The sequence below is a fragment of the Corvus hawaiiensis genome, chromosome 5 (genome assembly GCF_020740725.1).
Source record: "Corvus hawaiiensis isolate bCorHaw1 chromosome 5, bCorHaw1.pri.cur, whole genome shotgun sequence".
NCBI classification, from domain to species: domain Eukaryota; kingdom Metazoa; phylum Chordata; class Aves; order Passeriformes; family Corvidae; genus Corvus; species Corvus hawaiiensis.
The window spans coordinates 12250099-12274305 of record NC_063217.1 but is presented as its reverse complement, the minus strand read 5'-3'; the positions used below and the strand labels follow the sequence as shown (position 1 = coordinate 12274305).

Genomic DNA, 24207 nt, shown 5'->3' with positions numbered 1-24207 from the left:
CTTGATTTCTGTGTGCCCTCCTGTGTGAACTTTAAATTTTGCACAGTTGCTGCAAAAAGGTGCTAAAGGTCCCCTTTGCACTGAGTTATGCTTTTATACTTCCTGTACCTGGCAGTACCTGTTCTGTTTCCTTTTAGGAATTAGCACATGCCACACTTCATTAGAGCTAGTGGTGTGACACTATGTAGTCGCAATGTGAGCCCTTCAGCTTTTCCCCATGCAGAGGAGTAATAATACACAACATTTGCAGACAGAAACTACCTTCTCTGCGATGGAGGGGGTATGAACGGAACTGATACTGACTGCTAATGCAAAACACTGTTTGGTAATAGCTCATGACAACCAGAAATGCTTCTTCCCCTTTCCTATTGAGTTATACAGCCATTCACGTGCAATAGAGGGGTTTTTTTATATTGACTAGGCTGTAATTTTCTGTGACTTTCTGTATGCTGAGATACTGCTGAAAGATTTTCTGTAGCAGCTTTTTCTAATCGTTTCTTCAGCCTAAATTATGTTACGAAGCTGGGAGTATCATTATTTCCTGTGCAGGCACTTGCTTACTTAAGAGAATTCCTGACTGTGTGTTTCCCTTCTGTTATTTACCCTGGGAACCAAAAAACTGACCCAGGTACAATGACATACCATGATAACAGTATTCTCTTCTGATTGCTCCAACAAAAGAATTGATTCCCACTCTCAAAAACAGAAGGAAAAATATCAATACTGAAAAAGGAATTAGTGACAGTATATGCTCCAAAAATCTTTTTCCATATGAACAAGTTTATAGTGCCTCAAAATTGGTTTGCTTTTATTTATTTACATTTAATATGGAAGCTATCTTACAGATATAGTAGTGCTTTTCAAAAGATGATATGGAGAAATTAGTGCAAATCTTAAATCTATGATACCCATCTTAGAAATACAGCAGACTAAGGACTGATCCAGTCACAGAAACAAACTATCTGCAGAGGTGTAATTTTTGACTGATGGTAGATTTTCAGAGCAGTTTCATAATTACCTAATTCTTACCTTTACAGTAGGGAATTGGTGTCAACAGGGTCATGGTGGCAAGTACTTCTGTACAGGTTTACCTTAGCCTCTCACAATTCATTCATGGGTAACCTGCCCATATCAAAGCTTGAATAATCCTGGGTTTGCACTGCTTGATACCGAACTAGTTACACCAACACAAGTTCAGATATTTCTGCGTTTGCTACCCTCACACTTCCAGCTTCAGTGTAGACATGAGAGGTGTGAGGTGACGAGAGTACTTACAACCTCGGTTCAGATGGGGGACAGCTTTATTTCACCACCGTTCTAGAGACATGATCACCGAGTCTAGGTGCGAAACATATGACCTTTGCAGAAAAAAAAGGGAGTGCCGAGTTTCACAGACGATAAGGAAACATGACAGATCTGTTCCTGTCAGGTGCTGACTGCTCGGAATTTCAGTGCAGGTGTAAAGCAGTCCATGTGAACGGCAAAAGGGTGCACTTTGAGACGGAGGGTGAAGAGAATGGAAAGATAAACATACAAAAAATTACCACAGAGCCTCCACTTTTGGCATTACAGAGCGTAACGCCGAAGTTCCACAGAGCTAAGGACACACCTGCACTTGATGCCTCCACCCGTTCCGCAGCCCACATTTGTAAAACCGCTGAATTTAGTTTTCCTCCTAAACGCAGGCGGCAACAGGAGTACAGCCCGCCTGCCCACCTGCTTCCCCCGGGGACGGACAGGGCCGCCCGCCGGCCCGGCAGCCAAAGAGCGGCTCCCGCCGGGCGCGGGGCTCCTCCTCGGAATGAGCGCCCTCAGCCACAGCCCCGCTTCCCTCCCGTCCAGGGGCTGCTCGGAACCAGCACCCTCAGCCACAGCCCCACTCCCGAGGCGCCGCCTCTCCGGGGCTGAGCAGGCACCACAGTCGCCGCTCCGTGGGCACCGAGGCCATTTAAAATGGCGCCCAGCGGCCGCCCCTCGCTCCCCTCCGCGCAGGCGTTCCCTTCCCCGGCGGGCGGTGCTTCCCCCGCCGCGCCGGGCCGGGGCAGCGACGCGGGAGGAGCCTGAACCGCGGGGGCTGGAGCATCGGCGGAGGAGCCCGGCACCTGTCCCGCAGCCAGGTGTGCGCCGCCGGCGCCATGGGAGGCCTCGTGCCGCGTCAAGGGGGCGCCCGGCAAGGGGTGGCTGCTCCGCCTCAGCCGCGCTGAACCTGGCGCTGCTCCGCGGGGACCGGAGAGCGGCGATATGGACCGCCCGCCGCAGCCGCCGGCCGCTTCCTAGTCCCGCAGCAGCGGCTGTGGGGCGGGTCGGGCATGGCCCAGCGTGACGAGAGCGACGGAGGGCAGCGCTACCCCGGTGAGGTGTCTGGGCTCCTCGGGGCTCTTCCCGCCCGGGCGGCGGCGCAGCCCTGCCGGGGCCGGGGCTGGGGGTGTTGGTGGTACCTGTTGGTGTGAGGGGCAGAGCCCGGGGGCGTGCCGGGCCGGCGGGAGCAGCCTCAGCGCCGAGGGGCTCGCCGGGGCCGCGCTGGCTGCGGCTGCTGACTTGCCCGGCTATGGCCACCTTAAAAGTTAAGAGGAGCAGGTGGGCTGAGCCGTCGGAGTGTTCACCGAGTGGGTTAAAGACCGCGGAAAAGAGTGAGCGCTGCTTCCTCAAGGCTTTGGTCTTGGCTTTTTTTTTTTTTTTTTTTTTTTTTTTTTTTTTTTTTTTTTCTGGTTTTGTTTTGTTTTTTGTTTCAGTTTCTTTAGGTTGTTTTGTAAGCGAAGGCCGCCAGCTCGGAAACCTTCGCAGAGCGAGTCGGGCTCAGCCCGTGAGAAGGAAGAAACTTTCATCTCGCTGTTTCTGTTCTAGTCGAACTCTCCCAGGCAATTCCCAAAGACCAAACAAAACTACATCTCACGATAGCTGAAGTTCTCCTGACGCTGCTGCTAATTTAGTGTGGTTCACAGAGTTTTAAGTAATAATGGTGTGGGGAGAGAAAAAGCAGTGTAAACCGCTTCTGGAGCAGAGGCTTTAGCAGAGCACTGTAACTTGTTTGTATTGCCTGCCTGACGGAGCAAAAACAGTCGAAAAGCAGTGAATGGCTTACTTATGATTGCTCTCCGAGCACTCCACTCAGAAGCCAGATTTGTAAAGCTCTAAAGGGCCTTTCTAAAAGGTCACCAGCTGAGAGTTAGATAACAATCATCTTAATTAAAAAAAAAAAAAATTCCCCACTGGTTTCTTTTATTTCAGTAAAGTTTCAGCCGTACTTACAAAGGTAGCCTTGATTGCTGTATCTTATGTTTTGTTTAAAGGCAGACTTTTTGTAGCTTCAGGAGTTCTTCACTCTTGGCAATGCTGTGGCTGTTGGAACGGGCATGTAAACAAACGGGACCAAGAAATCTTTAATAAAACTGAGTTTGATGCTCTTGTGCACCAAGGTCACCCAAAGCTGCACTTGATAACACCAATGTGTTTCTTGGTGCATGCAACAAAAATATTGTTAAACGCATGGAGAATATAAACCATTAATTTGAAAAAAAATTATTTTAGGAGGAAAAAAAAAAGTTGCAACTTTGTAATTTAAGAAATTCTTTGTTCTTAAAGACTTAAGAAAAAATGCTGGCAGAAGTTAAGTGTTGTAGAGATGAGGTGTGTGATATAAATTGTGATGTTAACTGTTTGAGAACTGAGCAGTATGTGTAACCATTCCCCTTCTCATTCCTGTGAGGCAAGAAAATATAAAGCCTGTTTTGCAAATTGTTGTCTTAGTCTTGTTGCTTGCCTGAATTGTATCATAACTCATAACAAACTTGGAATAATGGGCCTTGAGTTGGCATCTTTCTGTTTTTGTTTTACTCTAATGATTTCGCATTGCTGTTATCTTTCTTTAACTTTTTTATCAAAATGGTTAAAAAGCCATTTTATTGTAAATCTTAGAAATTCTAATCAAATATGACTTGTTCCCTCTGTGTGGCTGAGTGGTATGCAAAGCCAAAATCTGTTTTAAAGCCTCTGGTTATTGTCAGAGCATGCCTTCTTACATGCTGTGATCAGAATTTGGGGAATGTGAGGGCCCTATGGACAGCCCTACTGAGAAAGATAAAAACTCCACCTGTCAGAGAAAAAATTACCCAGGAGAGGGCCTGAAAGCAGAACTAATGTATGTTGATGTTTTCATGAAGTTCTGACACTTGCAATTTAGAGACTTTCTGAGTTTCTTTTTGTTTAGGAATCATCAGTGGATTTTTATTCCCAAGCTTACATGTAAATTTCTGGCATCCATGGTGTTCTGTGACAAGGAGTTGCACAGTTTAGCTGCCCTTTGTGTGAATAGTTGTGTCCTGATGTTAATTTTGAACCTGGCTACAAAACTGTCTTTGTCCTTAGCACTTAAGTTGGAAGTGTTAATGAGTAAATAATATCTACCTGCTCTCTCATCACCACTTGTGACCTTGGCTGTATTTTCCTAACTCCCTTCACCTTGTTACCTCTCGTGGAATGCTCACTCTTATGAGATCATGTTCTCTATAAGACATACGTGTTAAGACTTTACAAATATCGATTTTATTTAGATCATAATATATTTAAATAAACAATGGGGATTATTAATGTTGTGCTGACAAAATTGCATGCTATTTCTCAATAGTTTATTATACTCAGATGATAATGTTTCAACATTGTTATGTTAATAAATGCTTTATGGAAAGAAGCTGGCATTGGAGCACGACAGAATATTTGACATCAATTGTCAGATTTTGCACTTACCAGTGAGGCAGATAAAACAGAGTATAAATATCACTTCATCCTTAAAAACAATCCTACAACAACCTAACGCAGAATGAATCAAGGAGTTCTCATGTGTATCCTTGACAGCTGATTGCATCTCAAGTTTTCATTTAAAGCCTTTGACGGGTACACTTCAAAGCCTCCCACAGTTTCGCTGAACTGTGTAAAACCTTTGTCGCTTGATGTTGCGTAATTTGCTCCAGCAAGCTGTAGTGTTGTATACTTCTGCATTTGCTGGTTGCCCGTTTAAAGGATCTCTTCCTGTTAAATTTATTGCTTGAAAAAATACAAGCCAAGTTAAAATAGCTTCAGAAGCCAGCGTGGAATTTTATTTTCACCTTTTTTTTAAACTCTTTTGTTTATAATATTTGGCCTCTGGAGCTGCTGTGGTTACTGCCTCTGCCAAGGTCACTTGAATGCTTACTATTTGTAAGCTTGGTTGAGAAGAGCAGTGCAATTAAACTAAGGACTGGCTGCTACTTGGGAAAATCATTGAGCAGAAGTGAAGGCAGTCATGGGAGGAATTCATTACAGGAACATGCTTGTACTGTTTACCCAACCATCATCAAAGCTGTTCCTGGCAGATTACATTTCTGTGTTTTGATTTCTGGACTGCACTTTCTAAATGCATTTATAAGTTTGAATTCTTTTATGTCAAACACCTTGGTTATACTGTTCTGAAGTGTGTATCTATATATGCTGTAGCGTAACATTGGGGCTGGGTGAGCTGTGTATTTAAAGAGCAATGTAATGTATATGAAGGGATAAAGGTGAGCACAGGGAGAAGAAAACAGTCAGACTTACATTAGAAAAACAAGTGAATTCAAGCAAGAAGGTCTGAGAATAGGCGATCCCAGTATACAACAGTAATTATACCTAATGCTCCATGTTATGTCTTATTTGTATACTTCAACTATCATTGTTGACTTCTTGAGTGTAGTTTGTTGCCTGCATTCAAGGGTTGCTATTTAGGGTTGCTTGTTTTTTTGCTGGCCCTTGCAATTTTAATTTAGTGAATAGAGAATTCATAATGTACATGGTTGGTGTGCCAGCTATTTCAAGACATCATTTTAATTGCAGGGGATGTAAACTTTTCAAACCATGGTAATATGAAAAAAAAAAGTTGCTATAGCAACTCTTTAAGGACAGTGTACATCTTCACAAGCTTTTTAGTCAAAACAATACGCTTGAAACCTTGCTTACCCAGAAGATTAGGCAATTGGTGCATTGATTGATTTGGATGGGTAGCATATAGTTGGCTGTTAAAAAGTTCTGAAGAAGTCTGAAAGATGAAATATCCAGGGTTGTTTCTCCTTGACTTTTGTCTGTGCTTAGGAGTGGATTGAACTGGAGTGTCATATCTGCAAGTGAATACCATTGGGGTAGTAAGTTAAAGATTTAGTATAGCATACAAAGTACAGTTGGATTCCTGAACTTTCCACATGACTGAAAACTTGTGGAAAAAAACCTTCTGTTTGGACCAGTGAGATATGTTTGAAATGAATTTTCTCTCACTCGCTGCCTGTTGGTATCACAATGCCAAAGTGTATTGATGTCCTCAGATCTAAGAATGTACTGTGTGTGAAACCCTGGTGTTTGGCAGGGCTTAGGTGATGTTAACCAGGGGTTTAGAACTGCTGTGAGATAGCAGTTTTCACTGCTGTTTGAAATTGAGAAGTTTGGGGTTTCTTTTGGGGTATGTTTGTATTTGTTTTTTAAAAATAGAATGTGGGGATGACCTAGAGAACAACTGGCACCTTTAATTAAGTGCTACTCCTGAGAGAGAGTAGGAGAGCAGAAGCAGGAGACCAGGCTTCAGGAACTGAAGAAAAAATCTGTCTAGAAAGCAGTCTGTTTGCAAGATGGAAGGAGTGTTCTTCATTCATTCACACTTATCCCAGAGTGTTTCAGAGGGAAGAACTTGAAGCAATATGTGCATATTTGTTCTGCCAACTGCTGCAGAGTAATTGCATTGCAAACTTCAGAAGAGCTGTAGACAATTTAACTACTCGTATGGAAAGAGAAGATCTGTGTAATGTCGTATTAATAATCATGTAATGTTTAAAGGGTCAGTAGCAGTTCTGGAAGCCAGGGTAGTATTCCTGATGGTGTTCCAGGTGTGTGAAAGTTGCCAATGAGTTTGGTGCATCCAACCTGTAGCTCCTATTTGACAGCCCTTACTTTGCAGGCCATTCAGATTCTGACTGGAAGTGGGGCACTGACTGGATTAACTGACCTGCTGGGAGCCCCTGGGGTGACAGCCTGCATGGATATTGCAAAGATGAAGGATCACAGTCCCTGAGTGCAGTAAATAATACGTATTTGCAAATGTCATTGTTACTGTATATGCACTGATGAAGTGCTTCATGTGTGTTGTCAAAACATTGACTATATGGATAGCTTTATAGATGTTCAGATTTTGCATCTCTTGCTTAATGCAACAATGATACATTATGGATTCTCTTTTGTGACGAATTTGTTATCAGTTTTATGGTTTCCAAGAATACTGAGAAATTCTGTTTAAATGAACACTTCTGAATCTGGTCTAAGTGTATGGAAACAAGTTTTGTAGCCCTCTGACATCAGCAAATATGAATTTATGACTGTATTAAAAAAAATTCATATATTTGTCTCAGTATTGGCAGGGAACCTTAAAATACTGCAGGTTTTATAGTATGTAGTTTTGCTCTTAGGAGATGTGTAAGAAGCAAATGTGGGCACACAAACTGCTTATGAAAAGCTTTTCATGCTTGACATTTTCTAGAAGCCTAATTTAAGTTGCCATTGTCCTGGTTGTTCAGGCTGGGGGAAGGGATGGTAATCATGTGCAAGAGAAGACAAATAATTTTTAATTAAAAGCCTAAATTAGGACAGGACTGAGTGTATTAAAAAAACAAACCAAGAAACAAAACCAAGAAACGACCATGGAAAAAAAACCAACCCTACCAAACAAACAGTCGAGAACAAACCACAACGCTCCAGCAAACTCATAATCTTTTCTTTCTTTTTAACCAGTTACCAGCTGGGCCAAGACAACCGATGCAAATTTATCCAACTCTTTAAACTCTTTAAATGGTTTGACCTTCGTGGGAATTCTGGATTCAAGAGTGGGCAGCAGTATCCAGGGCCTTCAAAACTTGAATTCTGGGACCCTGAGACATCTCTCATTGCCTGAATATGGACCTGGCCAGCTGTCCAGTGCTTTAGAAGATTGTCATAGCCTTAAATCAGTGGATTCTGGTATTCCAACTCTAGAAATAGGAAATCCAGAGCCTGTTCACTGCAGTGTGTTGAATGTGAAGAGAAAGCAATCAGAACCTGAACTCGTGCCTGACAGGGCTTTTCAGAGTGCTTGTGCACTGCCACCATATGTGCCTCCACATTCACTGACTGCTGAGCATGACCACGCTGTGCGAAAATCCTCGACTTTCCCAAGAACTGGGTATGACACTGTCAAACTTTATAGTCCAACCTCAAAAACTCTAAATCGAAGTGATGATATCTCTGTTTGTAGTGTGTCTAGTCTTAGCACAGAACTGTCAACAACTTTATCAGTTAGCAATGAAGACATTTTGGACTTTGTGGTCACAAGCAGTTCAAGTGCAATAGTGGATCTCGAGACTGACGAGGCGCACTTTTCGGATGTTACCCTGAATTCCACTAAAGAGAGCAATGACCAGAGCCAGCAGCAGTATTGTCACGAGACAGATGTGGACAGTAAACGGAAAATACTGGGACCTTTTACAAACTTCTTTGCCAGGTAATGTTTCCATAAAATATATTTTAACAGATTGTGTAAGATCTTAGGAGAAAGGTCTTGTTTGATATTGTGCTTTGAAAGATGTAATAGATTGCTGTTTTAATGTAGATTGGTATTAACATATTTTTTCTGTTATGAGTAAATAGGCAAATATTGCTGGGGACTAAGGCTCTGCATCCTATTCTATATTATGTTTATGATGTATGGAAGCATCTTAAATCTTGGAAGAGTCCTTCTACATTGCAGTAAAAGGATTTCTGAACAAGGTCTTTTTTTCTTCTGAACAGTGGCTTCTCCAGTGGTATCTCTTGTGATTTTGGCCAAGGTCCTTAATCTTGTGTCACATAAATAGATGATTATAGGTAGGATCCATACCTGTATTAAAGAGCTTTGACAGCTGAGGATTCATAAATAGTTTAGTAGTCATGGGATATTTTATTGATCATTCTAAGGGTATGAAGCTTAAAATACAAATACTTTACAAACACTTGGTGTGATTACTCTTATGTTTCCAAATCTCAGTTACTGTTTTTTTTAATAGCCTTTTCCTTAATTTTTGTATGGAATGAAAACATCTGACATTGTGTCACCCACTTGTTGAAATGATAGCATTGGCCACCCAAAGCAGTTTCTAAATGTGGCCCTTGTATGAAGGATAAGGTTCCCCCAGGGAAGTGGGGAATGGGAAAAAGGACTAATTGGTTTCTGGGGGCTTGAGTTGTTTGCTGGTGGGTTCTTTTTTTTTGAAGTTATGTAAGGGCTTCATAATGTCTCCTAAGTTATGATATTTGAAGTGTGATATATTTTAGAGAAATTGTTCTAGAAAGACATTTTAGACATCGAGCAGAGTTGGCTGTATATAACCTGTTTTGTACATGGCTTCAGCTAATCTATTTTTCCTCATGTAATTTTTTTTTGCGTGAGACAAGTAGGCTAATAAAATGCATCAAGAATTGGCAAACATCATTCTTTGAAAGGCTGCCTTATTTGCAAAGCTTAAGAGAATCAGTTTATTTAGACCTACTAAACTGGCTGAAGCCTTTGTTGATTTTTATTCTTAGGTTAAAGTACTGTGCAGCAGAGCTCCAGTCATCAGTCGTGTTTGAGGTGCTGATGCTTTTGTGGACCCTTGTCTGTTTGTTGCCATGGAACCAGACTTAATTCTAAAGCAGGAGGCTTCTTGGCACTTCAAAGCATGAACTTTTGTTACCCATTCTGGTAGTACAACTGCTAACTCAAACAAATGCTGTCCTTCAGCCTTGGAGGGAGCACAGTGGAACAGGCACATTTAGACCCTGCTCAGAGTAGGATGCTTAACCACCTCTCAACTTTTCTTATCCAACAAAGCAAAGCCATCTGTCCAAATTCTGTTCCACTGTAGTCTGTGGAGGTTTTACCAGTGTTACAGAAACTGTAGTACTCACCAGACTGAGCTTTTTAACCTGAATCTTTGCAGGTACATTGAATGCCAGGAAACAAAGGCTGTCATTATTGCCTTTTAAATGGAGAACAGATAATCTTGGTCATTGGGTGATGTCATTGTAAGAATATGAGGATTAAGTTCAAACTAGGTGATCGGCTTTGAAGTTCCAGGTGCTCAGTCTGTAACTTGACCTTGAATATTCTTCTCTTTGGCATCCACTTCCTGTTCTGTTTTGGAAACAAGAGCTGCCCACTTTTTGTCTGTACTTGCACACCACACCCCCATGTTTTATGCATCTGTTTCATGTCATGAGGCCTGGTGGTGAGTTTCACAAGGTATTGAACAAGCAGGGAGCCTTGGAGGTTGTTCTGTGCCACAGAGTACTATCTATATTTATGCTGTCAGCATTGTTAAGGTTCAAAACATGCTGTTGCTAGTTTTTGTTGGTATTTGTAATCTGCCATCCATGGGGTTGAAAACTCCCTGTTCCCTGGAGTTCCTGTGGGCTCCTTGGATTCCCAGGGCTTAAACCAGTACTGAAGTAAATGAACCTGGGCCTTGCAGTGTATTGTTTGAAAGTAGCTGCTTTCTAGAGGCCTTCCTACCCAGCTCACCCTGTGCTCTGCACTGGGGTTTGTGTGCAGTGTGAGATGAAGAGGAGGTGTTTTGTTTAGTATTGCTAAGGACCAGCTTGCTGAGAGGGAGCTTTCTAAAGCAGTTTGTTGCAAGTGCTGCAGTGGTGGGTATAAACAAAGTCCTAGAAAGGAGTGTGTTCTTAGCATTGCACTCTGTGCTGAAAGGAGTTTCAGTTGAGATTCAGTCTCGCAGGTTAAGTGCATAAATTTCACTTTAGAGAGCCAAGGGTGAATAATGGCAGGAGAAAGTCAAATTGCCTTGGGTTTGGTCAGTGGCTGTCACACTTGTGTGCAACATGGAAGAATGAATCCTGAGTGCTTTGTACACAGCCTTCCAGCAGCCCAGTGGTCATGGTGTAAGGCTGCAGTGCAGGGACTCGGCCTTAATCTGCATGTTTAGCTCTTTGAGGGCTTCTCTGGGTAATAGGATACAGGTTTGAACCACTGAGAGCGAAGATGAGTCAGCTTAATTTTTTGCACAGGTTATTGGTATTTGGTAAAAGGGAGAAACCTTGCTTCTTGAAATGGCACTTGTGCTTGTATGGAACCCCGCCTGGCCTCTGAGGATATGTTAGTTTCTCTGATCTTGTCGAGAGTAAATTTGGCCTTGACATGTCAGTTAAGATTTGTGGCTGCCTGTAGAGATAATACTGACAATAATTAGATGCCTTCAGTGCTTGGTCACATGTGCTTAAGCTACTTACATATCAGTTAGGGGTAAATCTTCTGCGGTATCAAGAAAATGGTTACAGAAGTACTTGCTTTAGAATATAGTTATTTTTTGGCACTCTCTACATTTATTTTTCCTTTTGAGACTATATGCACGTGTGCATGAGTACTGTGCACAAGGTTGCATGTTCTGTGTCAGTTCTGTGGTGTGTTATGAAGTGTTGGTTTGAGACTGCATTTACAAAACTATTTGTAGAAGATATCAAAGAAAAGGATGATGAAATGACCTGTTGGCTCATTTCCTTCAGTCCTCGCATCTTCAAGATCACTTGAGAGTGAAGTGCTCCTGCCTTGCCTTCCTGAGCACTGTGGTGAAGACAGTTTCTCTGGCTCAGTTTGTTTCTTCAGCAGTTTGAGTATCCAAAAGGTCTGGTTGTTTCCTCAGGCTGTTGGGTGCATCTTTGGGTGTGGGCAGGAAGATCCAAAGTGAGAAAGAGGCCGCTTTCTTGCTTACGCACAGCTTTCCTCTTGAAAGAGCTTAAGGCACCACAGGTACAGTGCTCTCATTAGGCTCCAGGTTGGTGTATGAAAATGGATTATTGCTTCTGAAAGCAGCTGTAATGCTGACTGTTGACAAAAAAACCTGACATGTTGGTTGTTTTCAAGTGTCACTTGTATCAGCTTTAAAAGCCCAGAGGTCTTTCACGTAAGCATGAATTGGAATTAATTTCCTTTATTTGAATATATGCAGGAACTTAGTTTGAAAACTAGTGTGAGCAAGTAACTGGGTGGGAGACTAAAGAGTAGTTGGCTTGTCTGCACCTTTGCCTTATTGACCCAGAGTAGTGTGAGTTAATGAGTTATACCTTTGGACTTCACTTCTGCACAGTACTGCTGAAACTTTTAAAGTGTGTGGGTCTTAAACAGTTTTGCTGAATCAGAACTGTTGTGATCTTACTGCAGAAGTTGCCCTTTTCATTTATCATTTTCAATTATCATTTTGGAGACTGAGAATGAGGATTTTTAGGGTTACACGGAGTGTGACCATAAAGGGATTAGGGCTATGTACAGTTAAAAATAAGCCATGCAGTTTGTTTCATTTGAATGGATTACAAGCAGCGTAAGTCTTTACTTAGTCCACTGCATGGATATGGTCTGTTTCAGGAATCTGGATCTTCTTTCTTTTCAGGCTACTCCTAGAAGTTTGTGATCCAAGTATTTGGATCTCAGGAAACCTCTCAGGGGCATAGGGCCTACACATGAAGTAAAGGGCTTTAAGAACAACATTACATTGTACTATTTGCAAAGAATCTCTGCGTTTCTGGGAGAAAGCTTCTGGAGCAGGATTGGCATCCTATACCATACATAGAAGCACATACCTAGTCCAGGCTGCAACCTTACTTGTAATCTGATAAGAAAAAGGTCTTTAATTTTGAAATAGTAGCTACTGCTTTCAGTGTTAAGTCTGAAATCATGTGAATTTAATCTGTTTATATCACGTATGTACATACCTGTTTTGAGATTACTGGTCACACATAATTTGTGGTTCTGAATTTAGGAATTAGGTCCATTTATGGAGTAGATCAGTCATCTGTGTTAATGAATAGGACCCTTTCATAATGCTTTTAATGAGAGGACGGCTTATTGTACTTCTCTAATTTTGGTGCTAAAAGGGAGGTAGAATGACAAGGAGCATTGTAGTGTTGATTTCCTGCTTTCATGTCTCCAAAAATGGGAATTCACTGAGCACAGGAAGGAAGAAAAATTATGAAAATAATTGCAATTGACTGATCTAAGATAGTAGATATTATGTTGTCTCCTCTTCCATGCAAGTTTCTGTTCAGTGAAGCCTCTTATAGTATTGGCTGTTCAGGAGGAGACAGGCTGAGAACAGGACTGAAGCGTGTAGGAGGAGGAACAGAAAGAGCTGGATGCACTGTGGAGGCAGGTGTAACTTCACTGTTTCTAACCACAAATGAATAAAACCAAACTGAGCTGCAGGTGGAGTTGGCCAGAAGCTGATGGGAAGGACTCCAGAAACCATGCCTCTGATGGAGGGAACCTGCATGGCCACCCAGCACAGGCTGCTTCCCTTCCCTGCCTTGGGCTGGGCTCCCGAGTGCTGTAGTTGCCTGGCACCACAGGATTCACTGCCCTGTCAGAGGGAAGAGAATAATTTGGTGGCAGTTTTGTCCTTCCCTCCTGTCCCTTCGTCTCTTCCCTGCTACTTTATCTGTGTGCATTTCTAGCAAATTGTTGTCAGTAACAGGCAGCTGAAAGGTCAGGGAAGAAAGGAGGGTAAACAAGCTCATGCTTTTGTGGTGTGGGAAGCAGCACAGGCACTGAGGATCTGTTTAACAGAGGATGCTGGCAGTATTTCTGCAGCCTGTGAGGCATTCAGTTGTACTCATCTGAAGGGTGCTTCAGTCTGCACAGTGTGATTTTGGATAGTTCATATTTGAAAGCCACTCTGTCTACTTGAACTGACAGACTAAAGGTCCTCTCCCCACCTGTATTTACTACCACAGCTCTGTGTGAAACAAAAGAAAAGCTGCAGAATTTTCTGAAATAAATATTCTCTCTCCAAGCAAGTGTTCCACAGGTGAAAAGTTGGAATTCTACAAAGATAACAGCCTTTGCTTTTGATAAAGGTTGAAAATTGTATGATGCAGTTTTCAGAACTTCTGTCCTCTTATTCAGAGTATGAAGTTTTGAACTTTGTCATGTGGCCTGTTCTCCACTAGGTGTTGAACTGAAACTGTCTAAATTAATTGCAATCCTTATTTTCCCTTTATGTATGGGATAATGTAACTCTTTACAATTACAATTCTTTTAGTTCTTCCTTAAACTTTTCACTAAATTTTGAGATGTGGCTCTTTAGAATAAAAGGAAGTTGCTTTTGTAGGTTAAAATCTTTGTTTTGCTGTTGAGTAACTGGAAACAGTTTTGCACATACAAGACTTTAAACAAAGAGGTTTGTTGAAGTTATTTGTTCATTATAGAAGCTAAATGAAAATCTGCTCAGTGATACTTTAAGTTTTGGAGTTTTTTTAGTAACGGTACAAAACTGTGCAGTGAGGACTTAATGTGGTCTAGTTATTACTTAAAAGCAGGTAAAACGTGTATGTTTCTTTTCTAGTGGCTGGTGGGAAGCATTACAGAAGTCTGATACTGGCTGGTGAATGTGACCTGTAGCATAGATGGGTGTTGTATGTTGTTTGCAGCATTGAGCTATAATGCTCCCCGCATCCTCCCTTCCCCTGTGGGGTCACAAGTCCTGCCAGCAAACCTGCTCCAGCATGGGCTCCTCATTTCAAGGGGCCACAGGTGCTGCCAGGAGCCTGCTCCTGTTCTCACAGGGTCACAGTCTCCTTCAGGCACATCCATCTGCTCTGCTATGGGGTCCTTTATGGGCTGCAAGTGGATCTCTGCTCCACCCTGGACCTCCATGGGCTGCAGGGGCACAGCACAGCTGCCTCACCATGAGCTGCACCAGGGGCTGCGGGGGAATCTCTGCTCAGGCACCTGGAGCACCTCCTGCCCCTCCTTCTGCACTCACCTTGCTGTCTGCAGGCTTGGTGCTCTCACACAGTCTCACTCCTCTTTTTTGACTGCTGCTGCTGTTGTGCAGCAAGTTTTTTCCCTTCTTAACTGTTATTCCAGAGGAGCTACCGCTGTCTCCGTTGGACTCAGCCTTGCCAGCAGCAGATCCGTCCTGGACCCAGCTGGCATTGGCTCTGTTGTACATGGGGAAAGCCTCTGACAGCTTCTCACAGCAGGCCCCCTGTAGCCCTCCACTACTGAAACCTTGCCATGCAAAACCAATACAGCACTGCGCACACTTGCTTTTGAATAGAAAGCATGAGAAGTACAGACGTTTCTCAGAGATGTGTATGAGACTTTAGGAGCTAATTCAGATTAATGAAATTAAGGTCTGTTTTCATTCTGATTCATTGTCTATATGAAGGTTTAGTGAATGGGTGGGTTAGATGGTCTTTGTATCTTCATTTGATTTGCAAGAGCTTTCCTGATGTTTTCCTTTGTTAAAAGGAGCTGTGAGAAGTAGATGATGGGGAATGGAGAGTATCAGTGCAATTACTGCTGTGTGATACTCTGTCTCTCTCTCCATCTGATCAAAGTACTGTTTAATGTTCAGATGACTTCTTTTTTCCTGAAAAATGCAGTGAGCAAGGTGAAATTAGATGGAATAAATATCGTTTTTGCTCTTTGATGTTTTTATTTATACTGTCTCACTTCCTGTGTTACATAATCTGTGGAGAAGGTGGAGTCAATATTAACTTCGGTTTTAAACACATTTAAAAAGGCTCAAATAAGAGATGGTCTGTCGAAGAAGTTTTCCTTCTTATGTAGAATTTTATTAACAGAAATTATATATGGAAACCATGAATTTTCTGAATCCATTCCTTTATTTGTGTTGAGCCTCTCTTTTTAGTCATTAAATGCCTCCAAAGTTTTCCAGCCATACCATAAGAATAATAAAGAAAAAACCCTACAGTAAATATTAAGGTCATTCACACCTTAGAGCTGACAGAATAAACACAAGAACTTGGCAACAACTGGAGGTAGGACAAGGCATGTACTGGGTGCTTGGTCTCCCCTTTGTGAGCAGGAACCTTCCACGAGTATGGAATCACAGAGCAGTTCAGGTCAGAGGGATTTCTGGAGCGCTGTGTGTAGGTCCCTGCTTGGTGCAGGGCAACTTCAGCCCTAGAGCGTGTTGCTCGGGACCCTGTTCAGTTGTTGTGAGTACATCCAAGCTTGGAGTTAACCTCCCTAGACTGCACAATTCGGGATTTATCTTCTACCGCTGTGATTTTTTTTTTTTTCCCCTCCCCTTTTATCTGTTTAAAACTTGCCTTGCCTTGCAGCAGCTTGCTGCTTCGCCTCTTGGGTTTTATTCCTCATTGCATCCCTGAGGATGGTCATCCAGGCTAAATAAAAACACCTTTCTCAGCATCCCTGCATGTATGTTGTAGGCCTCAGCACCCAGCCATCATAGTGGTCATCCTCCAGTTTTTGATCTTATTTGTTGTAGTCCATGGGCCCCATGCTGGATACAGATATAGTCTTGTAGGTACCAGGCAGAGCTTTTACTCACTTTTTGCTTTTGATGTTTATGCAAACAAGTTCATATTTAATCTCTGTTGTTGCAAGGTCTTACATTTTACTCGGCTTCAGCTTTTTGCTTAGGATGACATTTCATGTGTTCTGTTTTTTTATTTGTGTGGTAATAGTGCTTCAAATCAATGAAGAAATCTACTTTCAGATTTTAGGAATAGAATTTTCATTTATTCCAATAACATGAGGAGAACTGGGAATTTGGCCAGCTAGAAAAGGATCGTTAATTATAGCTGGTTGATGCTAACATATTAGTTTGAAGTTGGATCTGAGTGTTGATTTTGTATGACAGTCCTAACTTGCTGAAACTCCATTTTCTGAGAATTCTGCAGTATTTTCATGGTAGACCAGCACTGTGCATTATCCATATGCAAAATAGTTCTTGGCTTACAGCAAGCAGTCCTAACAGCTAAACTCACAGGGTACTGCCCAATTTATCTTGGCACATTTCGGACACCTCAGGGCAGTCAGCACTGCTTTGTTCCCCTGTAAAATGAGGGGAATCTGCAAGAAAAAAGATAAATGCAGAATATTGTAGTTTTGATAAAATAGTTTATTAAACTCTACTCTTTTTCCCAGAAATACAGAGAAATTTCCAAGTTACCCTATTGCAAGCTATCAGGTATCCTGTAGTGCTAACTTATATTGTATTACTGTTTCTCTCTACTGTGGAAGTATTTTTTTTCCAGACCTGCAGGTGTCTGTTACCCTGTGAAGTGTCATTGTTCTTGATTCTTACCGAACATACTGGAATGTCAGTGGTTGGAAAACTTTGTTTATAAAATGTGGTAGGAATTTATAAAACATAATTCTGTGATTAGTTACCCCTTTCATAGGTAGGTAAATTTGCAGGCTGTCTGGCTCTATTTCTGTTGATTTGTTTATCCATAAACCAAGCACTGTTCTTCCTTTAGTCCGACCTTTGGCAATCTCCCAGAGATAAAATTCTGCAAACCCTGCTTTTGTATGTAATTTTGGAATCTTATTCAAAGCATAACTTTGGACATGTTTATGGAGGTTCTTCACCATAGCCAAAGTACTTGAACTTTTTTAATGGTGTTCTGTCTGTTGGTTGTTTTGTTGTATAGGTTGACTTAGAGGTGATTGGGGTTTGAGAGAAGGGCATGTAAGAACTGGCAGTCACTACATCTAGTAAATTATTTCTAGAAACCAGTGTTACTGGGTCATAACTACCAATTGCTGGCTTTTACCTTTGGAGAATGTAGATTTAGGGCATTTCAGGAGACTTTGGTGGGTCTCCTGACAAGAATGCCTTCTCAAGTCCATCAGTTCTCCAGTCACCATGATTTACGTGTCAGTCTTGTTCCTCCACTAATCTGGTAACAAAAATTCCTTTGATAGAATGTTGCTGTTTTTTCAGGATTTGTTTTCTCAGTCTCTGGAAAGTGAGCAGGTTGGGAACATCTAGATGTGAGAATCTTTCTTCTGTTTATTGGTAAATTGCAAAAGTTATGATTAGTACAGAATAGAAAAGGTCAGTGGAGGATGAGAAGAAAACAATGTTGTTGTACCTTTTGACTAAATTCCATAGTAGAATTCCATAGCAGATAGTGTTAATTGAATTAATGCCACATAAGGTCAGGTGGCTGGACACTTTTGATGATAATGCAGCAATTACTTAATAAAATTTATCTTAATATATTTTTTGCTTAATAGGTACATGTTATTTAAAATGTCTTGTTTCAATGTAGTTTTCTGGATGCCTTGTGGAATAACTTCTGTGGAGACATTTCTTACTGTGCTTATGTGCTCAGTGTGGATTTACCTGGTTCTTATGATTAATATCTGCTTACTTATCTAAGGTCTATGCATGTACTTAGCCTTGGATAGGCCGAGGGGCTCAAGACCTTGGTGCTCTCTCCTTGCGTAGTTTAGAGTTATCAGGGTAATTTCAGGGTCTTCCTTCAGAAGCAGCTGAAATGATCTTTGACTTTGTTTCTTTCTTGCTTCTTAAGAACACATGCAAGTCTGATACTCATTTGAAAAATTGTCTTTCAAGATAAAATTGTTCTACAAAACTGAACCTTTTGAACTTTCTTCACTGTCCTTATTTTTCATCTGTTCTGCTCATGACACTGGTAAGTCCTTCCCGTAGTTAATTTGCATGACTATTCCACTTGTTTTGTTTTCTGAAAATAATCTTAATTGAAAGACTAATTAAAATTTGGAGCATGCATCTTGAGAGCAGGAGATGTTGTGTGTATTTTTAAAACTTGTAACAAAAATTTACTTACATTTGCAAATTAGTGTTGGTTAAATGCAGATAAGAAATTGCATCAGTTTGCATGAGCTGGGTCAGTTTCTTCACAATTTTCATACATGTTTCTGTGTACCAACTGTCTTTTTAAGAGTAAGGAACCCGTTTACTTGCAAATGTAATCTCTATGCTAGATCAGTGTTAGGCTACCACAGAGCAGCATATACCATCTCACTTTTCTGTTGCTTGCAGTTGTTACTCTGTGCTGCATGCCAGTAGTTCAAGTACTGTAGAACTTCATCTAAGGAGCCCTGGCAAAACAGTCACAGCAATACAGTTAAAATTCAGATTTTCTGAAGAACCCAGATGCTGTAATTGTAAAAACTCCTAAATCCTAAGCTCCTCTACCTTTTCTTTCAGGACACTGGTGTATCTTGGGCATTCTGGTAAAAAAATACCGTGTGTTGCCTGGAAGTCCAGGGATGTGTGTGTGGACCAACAGGTGTCAGTGGGTGTGTATGTGCCTGCCTTGCTCAGCTCCACCCTCTGACAGCTCCTGTGTGAGCCCATCCTTTTTTCCCGTTGTTTAAGTGACATGTGCCAGAGAAACAGTTCCTTGACTCTGGTGGTACCAAACTTCAGAGGTATCTGATGGGCTCAGTATTGAGCCTGCCTGGATAGAGAAGACTTTGAGACTTTGTGGTGGAAAGGGATGACCTCTTAAGAGGTGACTTCACAAAAGTGACTAACCTTGCTTGGAACCAAGCACAGCTGAAATGTGGAAAAATGAATAGTTGAATGCTTGTGGAGCTGCTGCTCTCAACTCCTCACAGGGCAGTAGTTGTTGGCAGTTGTGTTGCAGACCTCCTGTCTTTTTGGAAAGAGAATTGGACAGAACTAGATAAACTTTCTGCTTCAGTGGTGATTCCAGACTTTTTTTAAAAGCAAAAGCTTGAAAATGCTCTTAGAGATGCAATATGGATAGGTTTGACTCGATTACTTGTTGTAATATCGTTAGAATATCTAATATCGTTAGAACCACAGTTTTAAAATTTGATTGCGGCTTCAGCCTGATCATGACAGCACACAAGGCTACAAAAATAGTGGCAATATATACATGTGCAGTACGTATATATGGCAACTATTTTGTACGTTTATTTTAGCAGTGCTTGGAGAACCAAAATGGAATTGTTTCTAAAGTTTTATTAAAAAATAAGGTTTTCCTGACATTGCTAAACTTGCCTCTTGGTATTAACTTCCTCTTTTCCCCACAGAAAAGGCAGCTGGGCAGATCAGTATAGAGTGGTGATGGAATATCTGTATGTTCAAGCTGTAATCTTGATATCTGTAATATCAAGATTGTTCCATCTCTGTCCTACCACAGGATGTTCATTGTATGTAAAAATTAAACCTGGAATTAGAATTAAATTCTCTTCAGGTAGGTAATCCCTCTCCACAGCTCAATTAAAATAACAATGTTAAACAGCTGTTTGGTGCCAAATACTGTTTTTAGGGGACTGTGCAAAAGCAGTTTTCTAATTGAAATTTGATCTCAATTTAACTTCCGTGCTTGGCTTCTCTAAAATAAGCAGCTGCAGACACTTAGTGTAAAATAGTTACCATGTGCAACAGAAATGAAGATGTAACCCATGACACTTTAATGACTCCACACTAATGAGTCTGCAGACATCATGCATCATGTCAGATGTTCTTGTTAATATCCCTATTGTAAATCATCATGATGTGCTCTGATAGTTGTGAAGAGGACAGTGATACTGAGATAACGATGAGCATGTTCTTTTCTTTCAAGGCATGTCAGCCCTTTTTTACATTTAAGATCTCAAATTAATTTTTGTTATCTTAAAACCCTTGTAATGAAACTTTGACATCTTTTACACTAGAATTTCTGAGCTCATCTTTGGAGTAAAGATCTGTTTGTTTAGGGTTTTGTTTTGTTTTTTCAAATAGGGAAGTTTTGCTTCTTGTTAACCTGTATTTTCTGTAAGATCTCCTTAAGTTACCTTTAGCATGGAATTTTTCTTAGTGAATTTGCTCACAGTGAAACCACTTAGTACTTTTCTTGAAAATCTGAGGGAGCTGTGTAAGAATAGGAGGAAAGTAATTCCTTTTTGTGCTGTAGCAACAAAAAATGAAAGGTTTTGCTATGAGTTATTTGCTCTGACATATATATGGCAGAAACTTCCTCCTAAGGCAGTTGGATATTTTAAGGGTTTGCTTTTAGTTCAGGAATCTCAGGTAGTGGCTTTATCAGGACCCTGTGGTGTTGTCCTGATTTATTGCAAAGCTCTGCAGAAATTGAACCAGAGAACATTCCATAGATGTTTTTTTTGTTTGGTTGGGTTTTTTTTCCCCTTAAGTTTTCTCAGAATAGGTGAAAATTAGGTGGCATCTCTTCTGCTCCTTCTATGCCATCCTGTCATATATTACCTTTGGTCTGTTCCAGTCTGGGGCAGATCAGGATTTAATGCTGTGTGTCCTCAGTCAAAGCAAGAGCAGGTTGTAGTTGGCTGTTCTACATCTGATTGTGCTGATTTGTGACTGCTGATAATGTTAAGCCTTTGGGGGATTTTGAGACTTTTTGGAGTTTGTAAATAGTGTGGACACCAACCAAACACTAGGACTTAGGTCCAAACAGAGGGTGGAGGAAAAGAAGAGTACAGAATGAAATCTGTATATTGACCATACCTACTGCTTTCAGTTCAATATATGTATTTTAAATTAAAACTGATCTGGAAATCCCTGACATAGTACAAAGGAAGGAAGAGATGCCTGGTGCCCTAGAATGTAGGGATAGAGAAGAGTGAGCTGAACAAGTGCTGTGCCATCTGCTAGATAAGCTGTAGAACAGATTATTTGTTATGATGCTGCCTCTAAAGGGAAAGTAGATAGTTAGGATTGTGGAATTGAATTGAGAGGAAGTGTGTGAGATTGTCTTTTCAGATTTAGTTCATTTTACACAGGCACTTGCAGCAGAGAGCTGTTACACTTTTATCATTCCAATTCATCTTTATTTTGCTCTGAGGGTAAATACCTACTGCTGTTCTTAAAATCCTTCAGAGGAGACTGAGGGAGTTGTTGCTTGTATATACACTCGTGCTAGCAACCTCTAATGTGGATAGAGACAGAGAGAAAATTGCCTTTAATTTTTGTGTTATTGCAGTGCTAATGAAGTGTAGTGAAAGCCTTTTACTTGCAAAAGGATTTGAATGTGCACAGAGCTGTCGCAGAGGTGTGCCTCCTTACTGGACTCTTCCAGTGTCCCTGATGCTAGAAGTTCTTCTTTTCTCTGAAGATGGTTTGTAGTCTGGAATTTGCTTGCTTCTGAAGTAGTAACAATCTGAAAAAAACCCTTTTGCAAGAGCAGCCAGTCTGCCTTACATGGTGTATCCTATTTACACGCAGTAGATTTTAGGATGTTGTTTCTGTCACGCTTTCCTTTTTATTCTTAGATATATTTTAGAACTTGCTTGATATTTCTCCATTTTAAATGGACTGAATATATATATATATATATATATAAAATTATATAAAAATATAAAAATTAGTATCTTGTCTGTTTGTCTTTATATTTTATTTCCCAGGTAGCTGTCTCAAATGATGATACAAATCTGTCATCTCGGGCTTTAGTTACTTTATAATCTCTGTGTAGCTGAAAGGGGTTTGGAGAAGTACAGTTACTGCTTAGCTTTGACATCAGTTGTAATTGACTTGCGTGGTTTCTGTACATAAACACTTTGTTCTTATCTTTTAATATGATAATTTGTTCTTGGTTTGAATTTCAAGGTAACTGTACCCTTGTGATACAGAAGCATGTGATAATTTGTATAAATATATGCATACTTAAGGATGGCAGTGCATACTGTTAATTTTATAATATATTTCAGCATACTCTAATGCTTTGACCTCAATTGTTTTCCACATATTAAACATATCTCTTGTATTCCAGCAATGTTATCTCTGTTGGTATAGCTGTGATATTGGTCATGTGATCTGATACAAAGTGACAAGGAAAAACAATTTTTTAGTGCCTGGATTGTTCCTGTTGCAGACATGTATTCAGTTCTTTTAGAACGTGAAGCTCAATGTAGTTTTATTTTCCAAACTATCACACTTTATACATAAGAAACAATCTGCACTCGATGTGCCAGCACACACGGCATTAAGGTGGTAACTGTAAGGAAAAGCAGTAATGTCAGAATGGGAGCATCTGTGGTTTGAAGGTACTGGAGTTGCCTGCTGAGTGCAGTAGCAAAATTGCTTTTGTCTCAGTGGATTTTTATTTTCATTTAAATGAGGGAGCAAAAACTTACAGTCAGTTTCCAGATCAACCCACCTTGAGGTGAGTAAATCATGGAACCAACCTGGACATATTTGAATAATATGTTCTAAACTAGACAGTAGGACAAAAGAAAATTTGTTGCTTTAATAATGCAGGCGTGCCATGGGGATAGAATATCTGTGCTCTTGGAGGAGCTGAGTGCTATCAAAAGCATGAAGACTGGTCTGTACTGTTTTTTCCAGTTTTGGAAAAAAGTAGTTGTGGTGTGAAGTTGCAAGTCTGGCAAATCGCTTTATGATTTAAAACTAGCAATGTCAATAAAACTAATCTAATTTTCAGTGCATTTATGTCTAGCTTTATGACTGTTCCTACAGAGTTTAAGCTAGTAAATATTAGACATTTCAGAGAGACTTCAGAATTAATGTGTTTTGATAGCTGTTTTTAAGATTATTTAGGAAAAATAATCTTTTATTAAAGCAGATTAAATACAGTAAAAGGCTACTATGTCTCCAAGGTTCTTGTGATTTTTGGTAGTAATGTGTTGTAACAGGTGGGTAGAGAATGTTCATGCAGCAAGAGGTTTAGTGCCTTAGTCTTTTTTTTAAAGAGTGAGGCTAAATGATCTACAGAAAGGCTAAAAAAGGGTGTCCACTTTTAGAAAGTTGGAAAATGATCTTTTTTTATCTAAAAGTTGTCATTTAACCAAGTCCATTGCCTGGTATGGTGATAATACTGCATGGTGTACCTTTTGAAGCTGGGAAACAGTGTCTGTCAGCACAACCACAAGAGGAGTTGGAATATGTGATTAGGAATCCATAAGCTTAGCAAATGTTTGTCCTTCTTTTCATTATAATTAATCAATTAACCTTTTTTCTTAATAAAACTTCTTTTGTTTTTAGGAGTTTGTTTACCAGAAAGCAAAGTGCAAGATTTGAAAAAGAAAATGATGTGCGATGGAAGTTGTTTGGAAAAGTACCTCTTGGAGAAAACTTACAGAAAGACCCAAAGAAAGTACAAAAGGTATTTGTTTAATTCTGTGTTAGGATTAATGGTGAGTGAAGAAGCCAGTTAAGTTTATGATCTGTATATATGACTGTGCATATATTGTTTGAGTTGCACACAATTTCAATACCAGAAAAGGCTCTTTGTTGAAATTTTCCTTCTGTTACGACAGTGCTGTTCAGAAGAATGTGTTCTACTTGGTCATTACACTGAGTATGTGAGGTGTGAAGAGCCTTCCTTAGCGTGTCATAAGAGAATAAAAATCCGAAGTGAAACCCACTTTTTTCCAACATTGTT

The 24207-nt window shown here is 40.6% G+C and overlaps 1 protein-coding gene across 3 annotated transcripts in view; it reads left to right on the top strand.

Moving 5' to 3' along the window:
• Nucleotides 1–2074: 2074 nt before the first annotated feature.
• The window catches only part of TBC1D14 (TBC1 domain family member 14), a 64940-nt gene continuing 42807 nt past the window's right edge, over nucleotides 2075–24207 (top strand). The window contains exons 1-3 of one of the 3 annotated variants that reach the window (XM_048303357.1): nucleotides 2075–2352; nucleotides 7780–8524; nucleotides 23808–23928. In XM_048303357.1, the coding sequence (XP_048159314.1) occupies nucleotides 2310–2352; nucleotides 7780–8524; nucleotides 23808–23928 (909 nt within the window). In that variant the 5' untranslated portion in view covers nucleotides 2075–2309. Of the gene's footprint in view, nucleotides 2353–2533; nucleotides 2631–7779; nucleotides 8525–23807; nucleotides 23929–24207 lie in introns of those variants that run through there. The other 2 variants (XM_048303355.1, XM_048303356.1) reach the window with 2 other exon arrangements.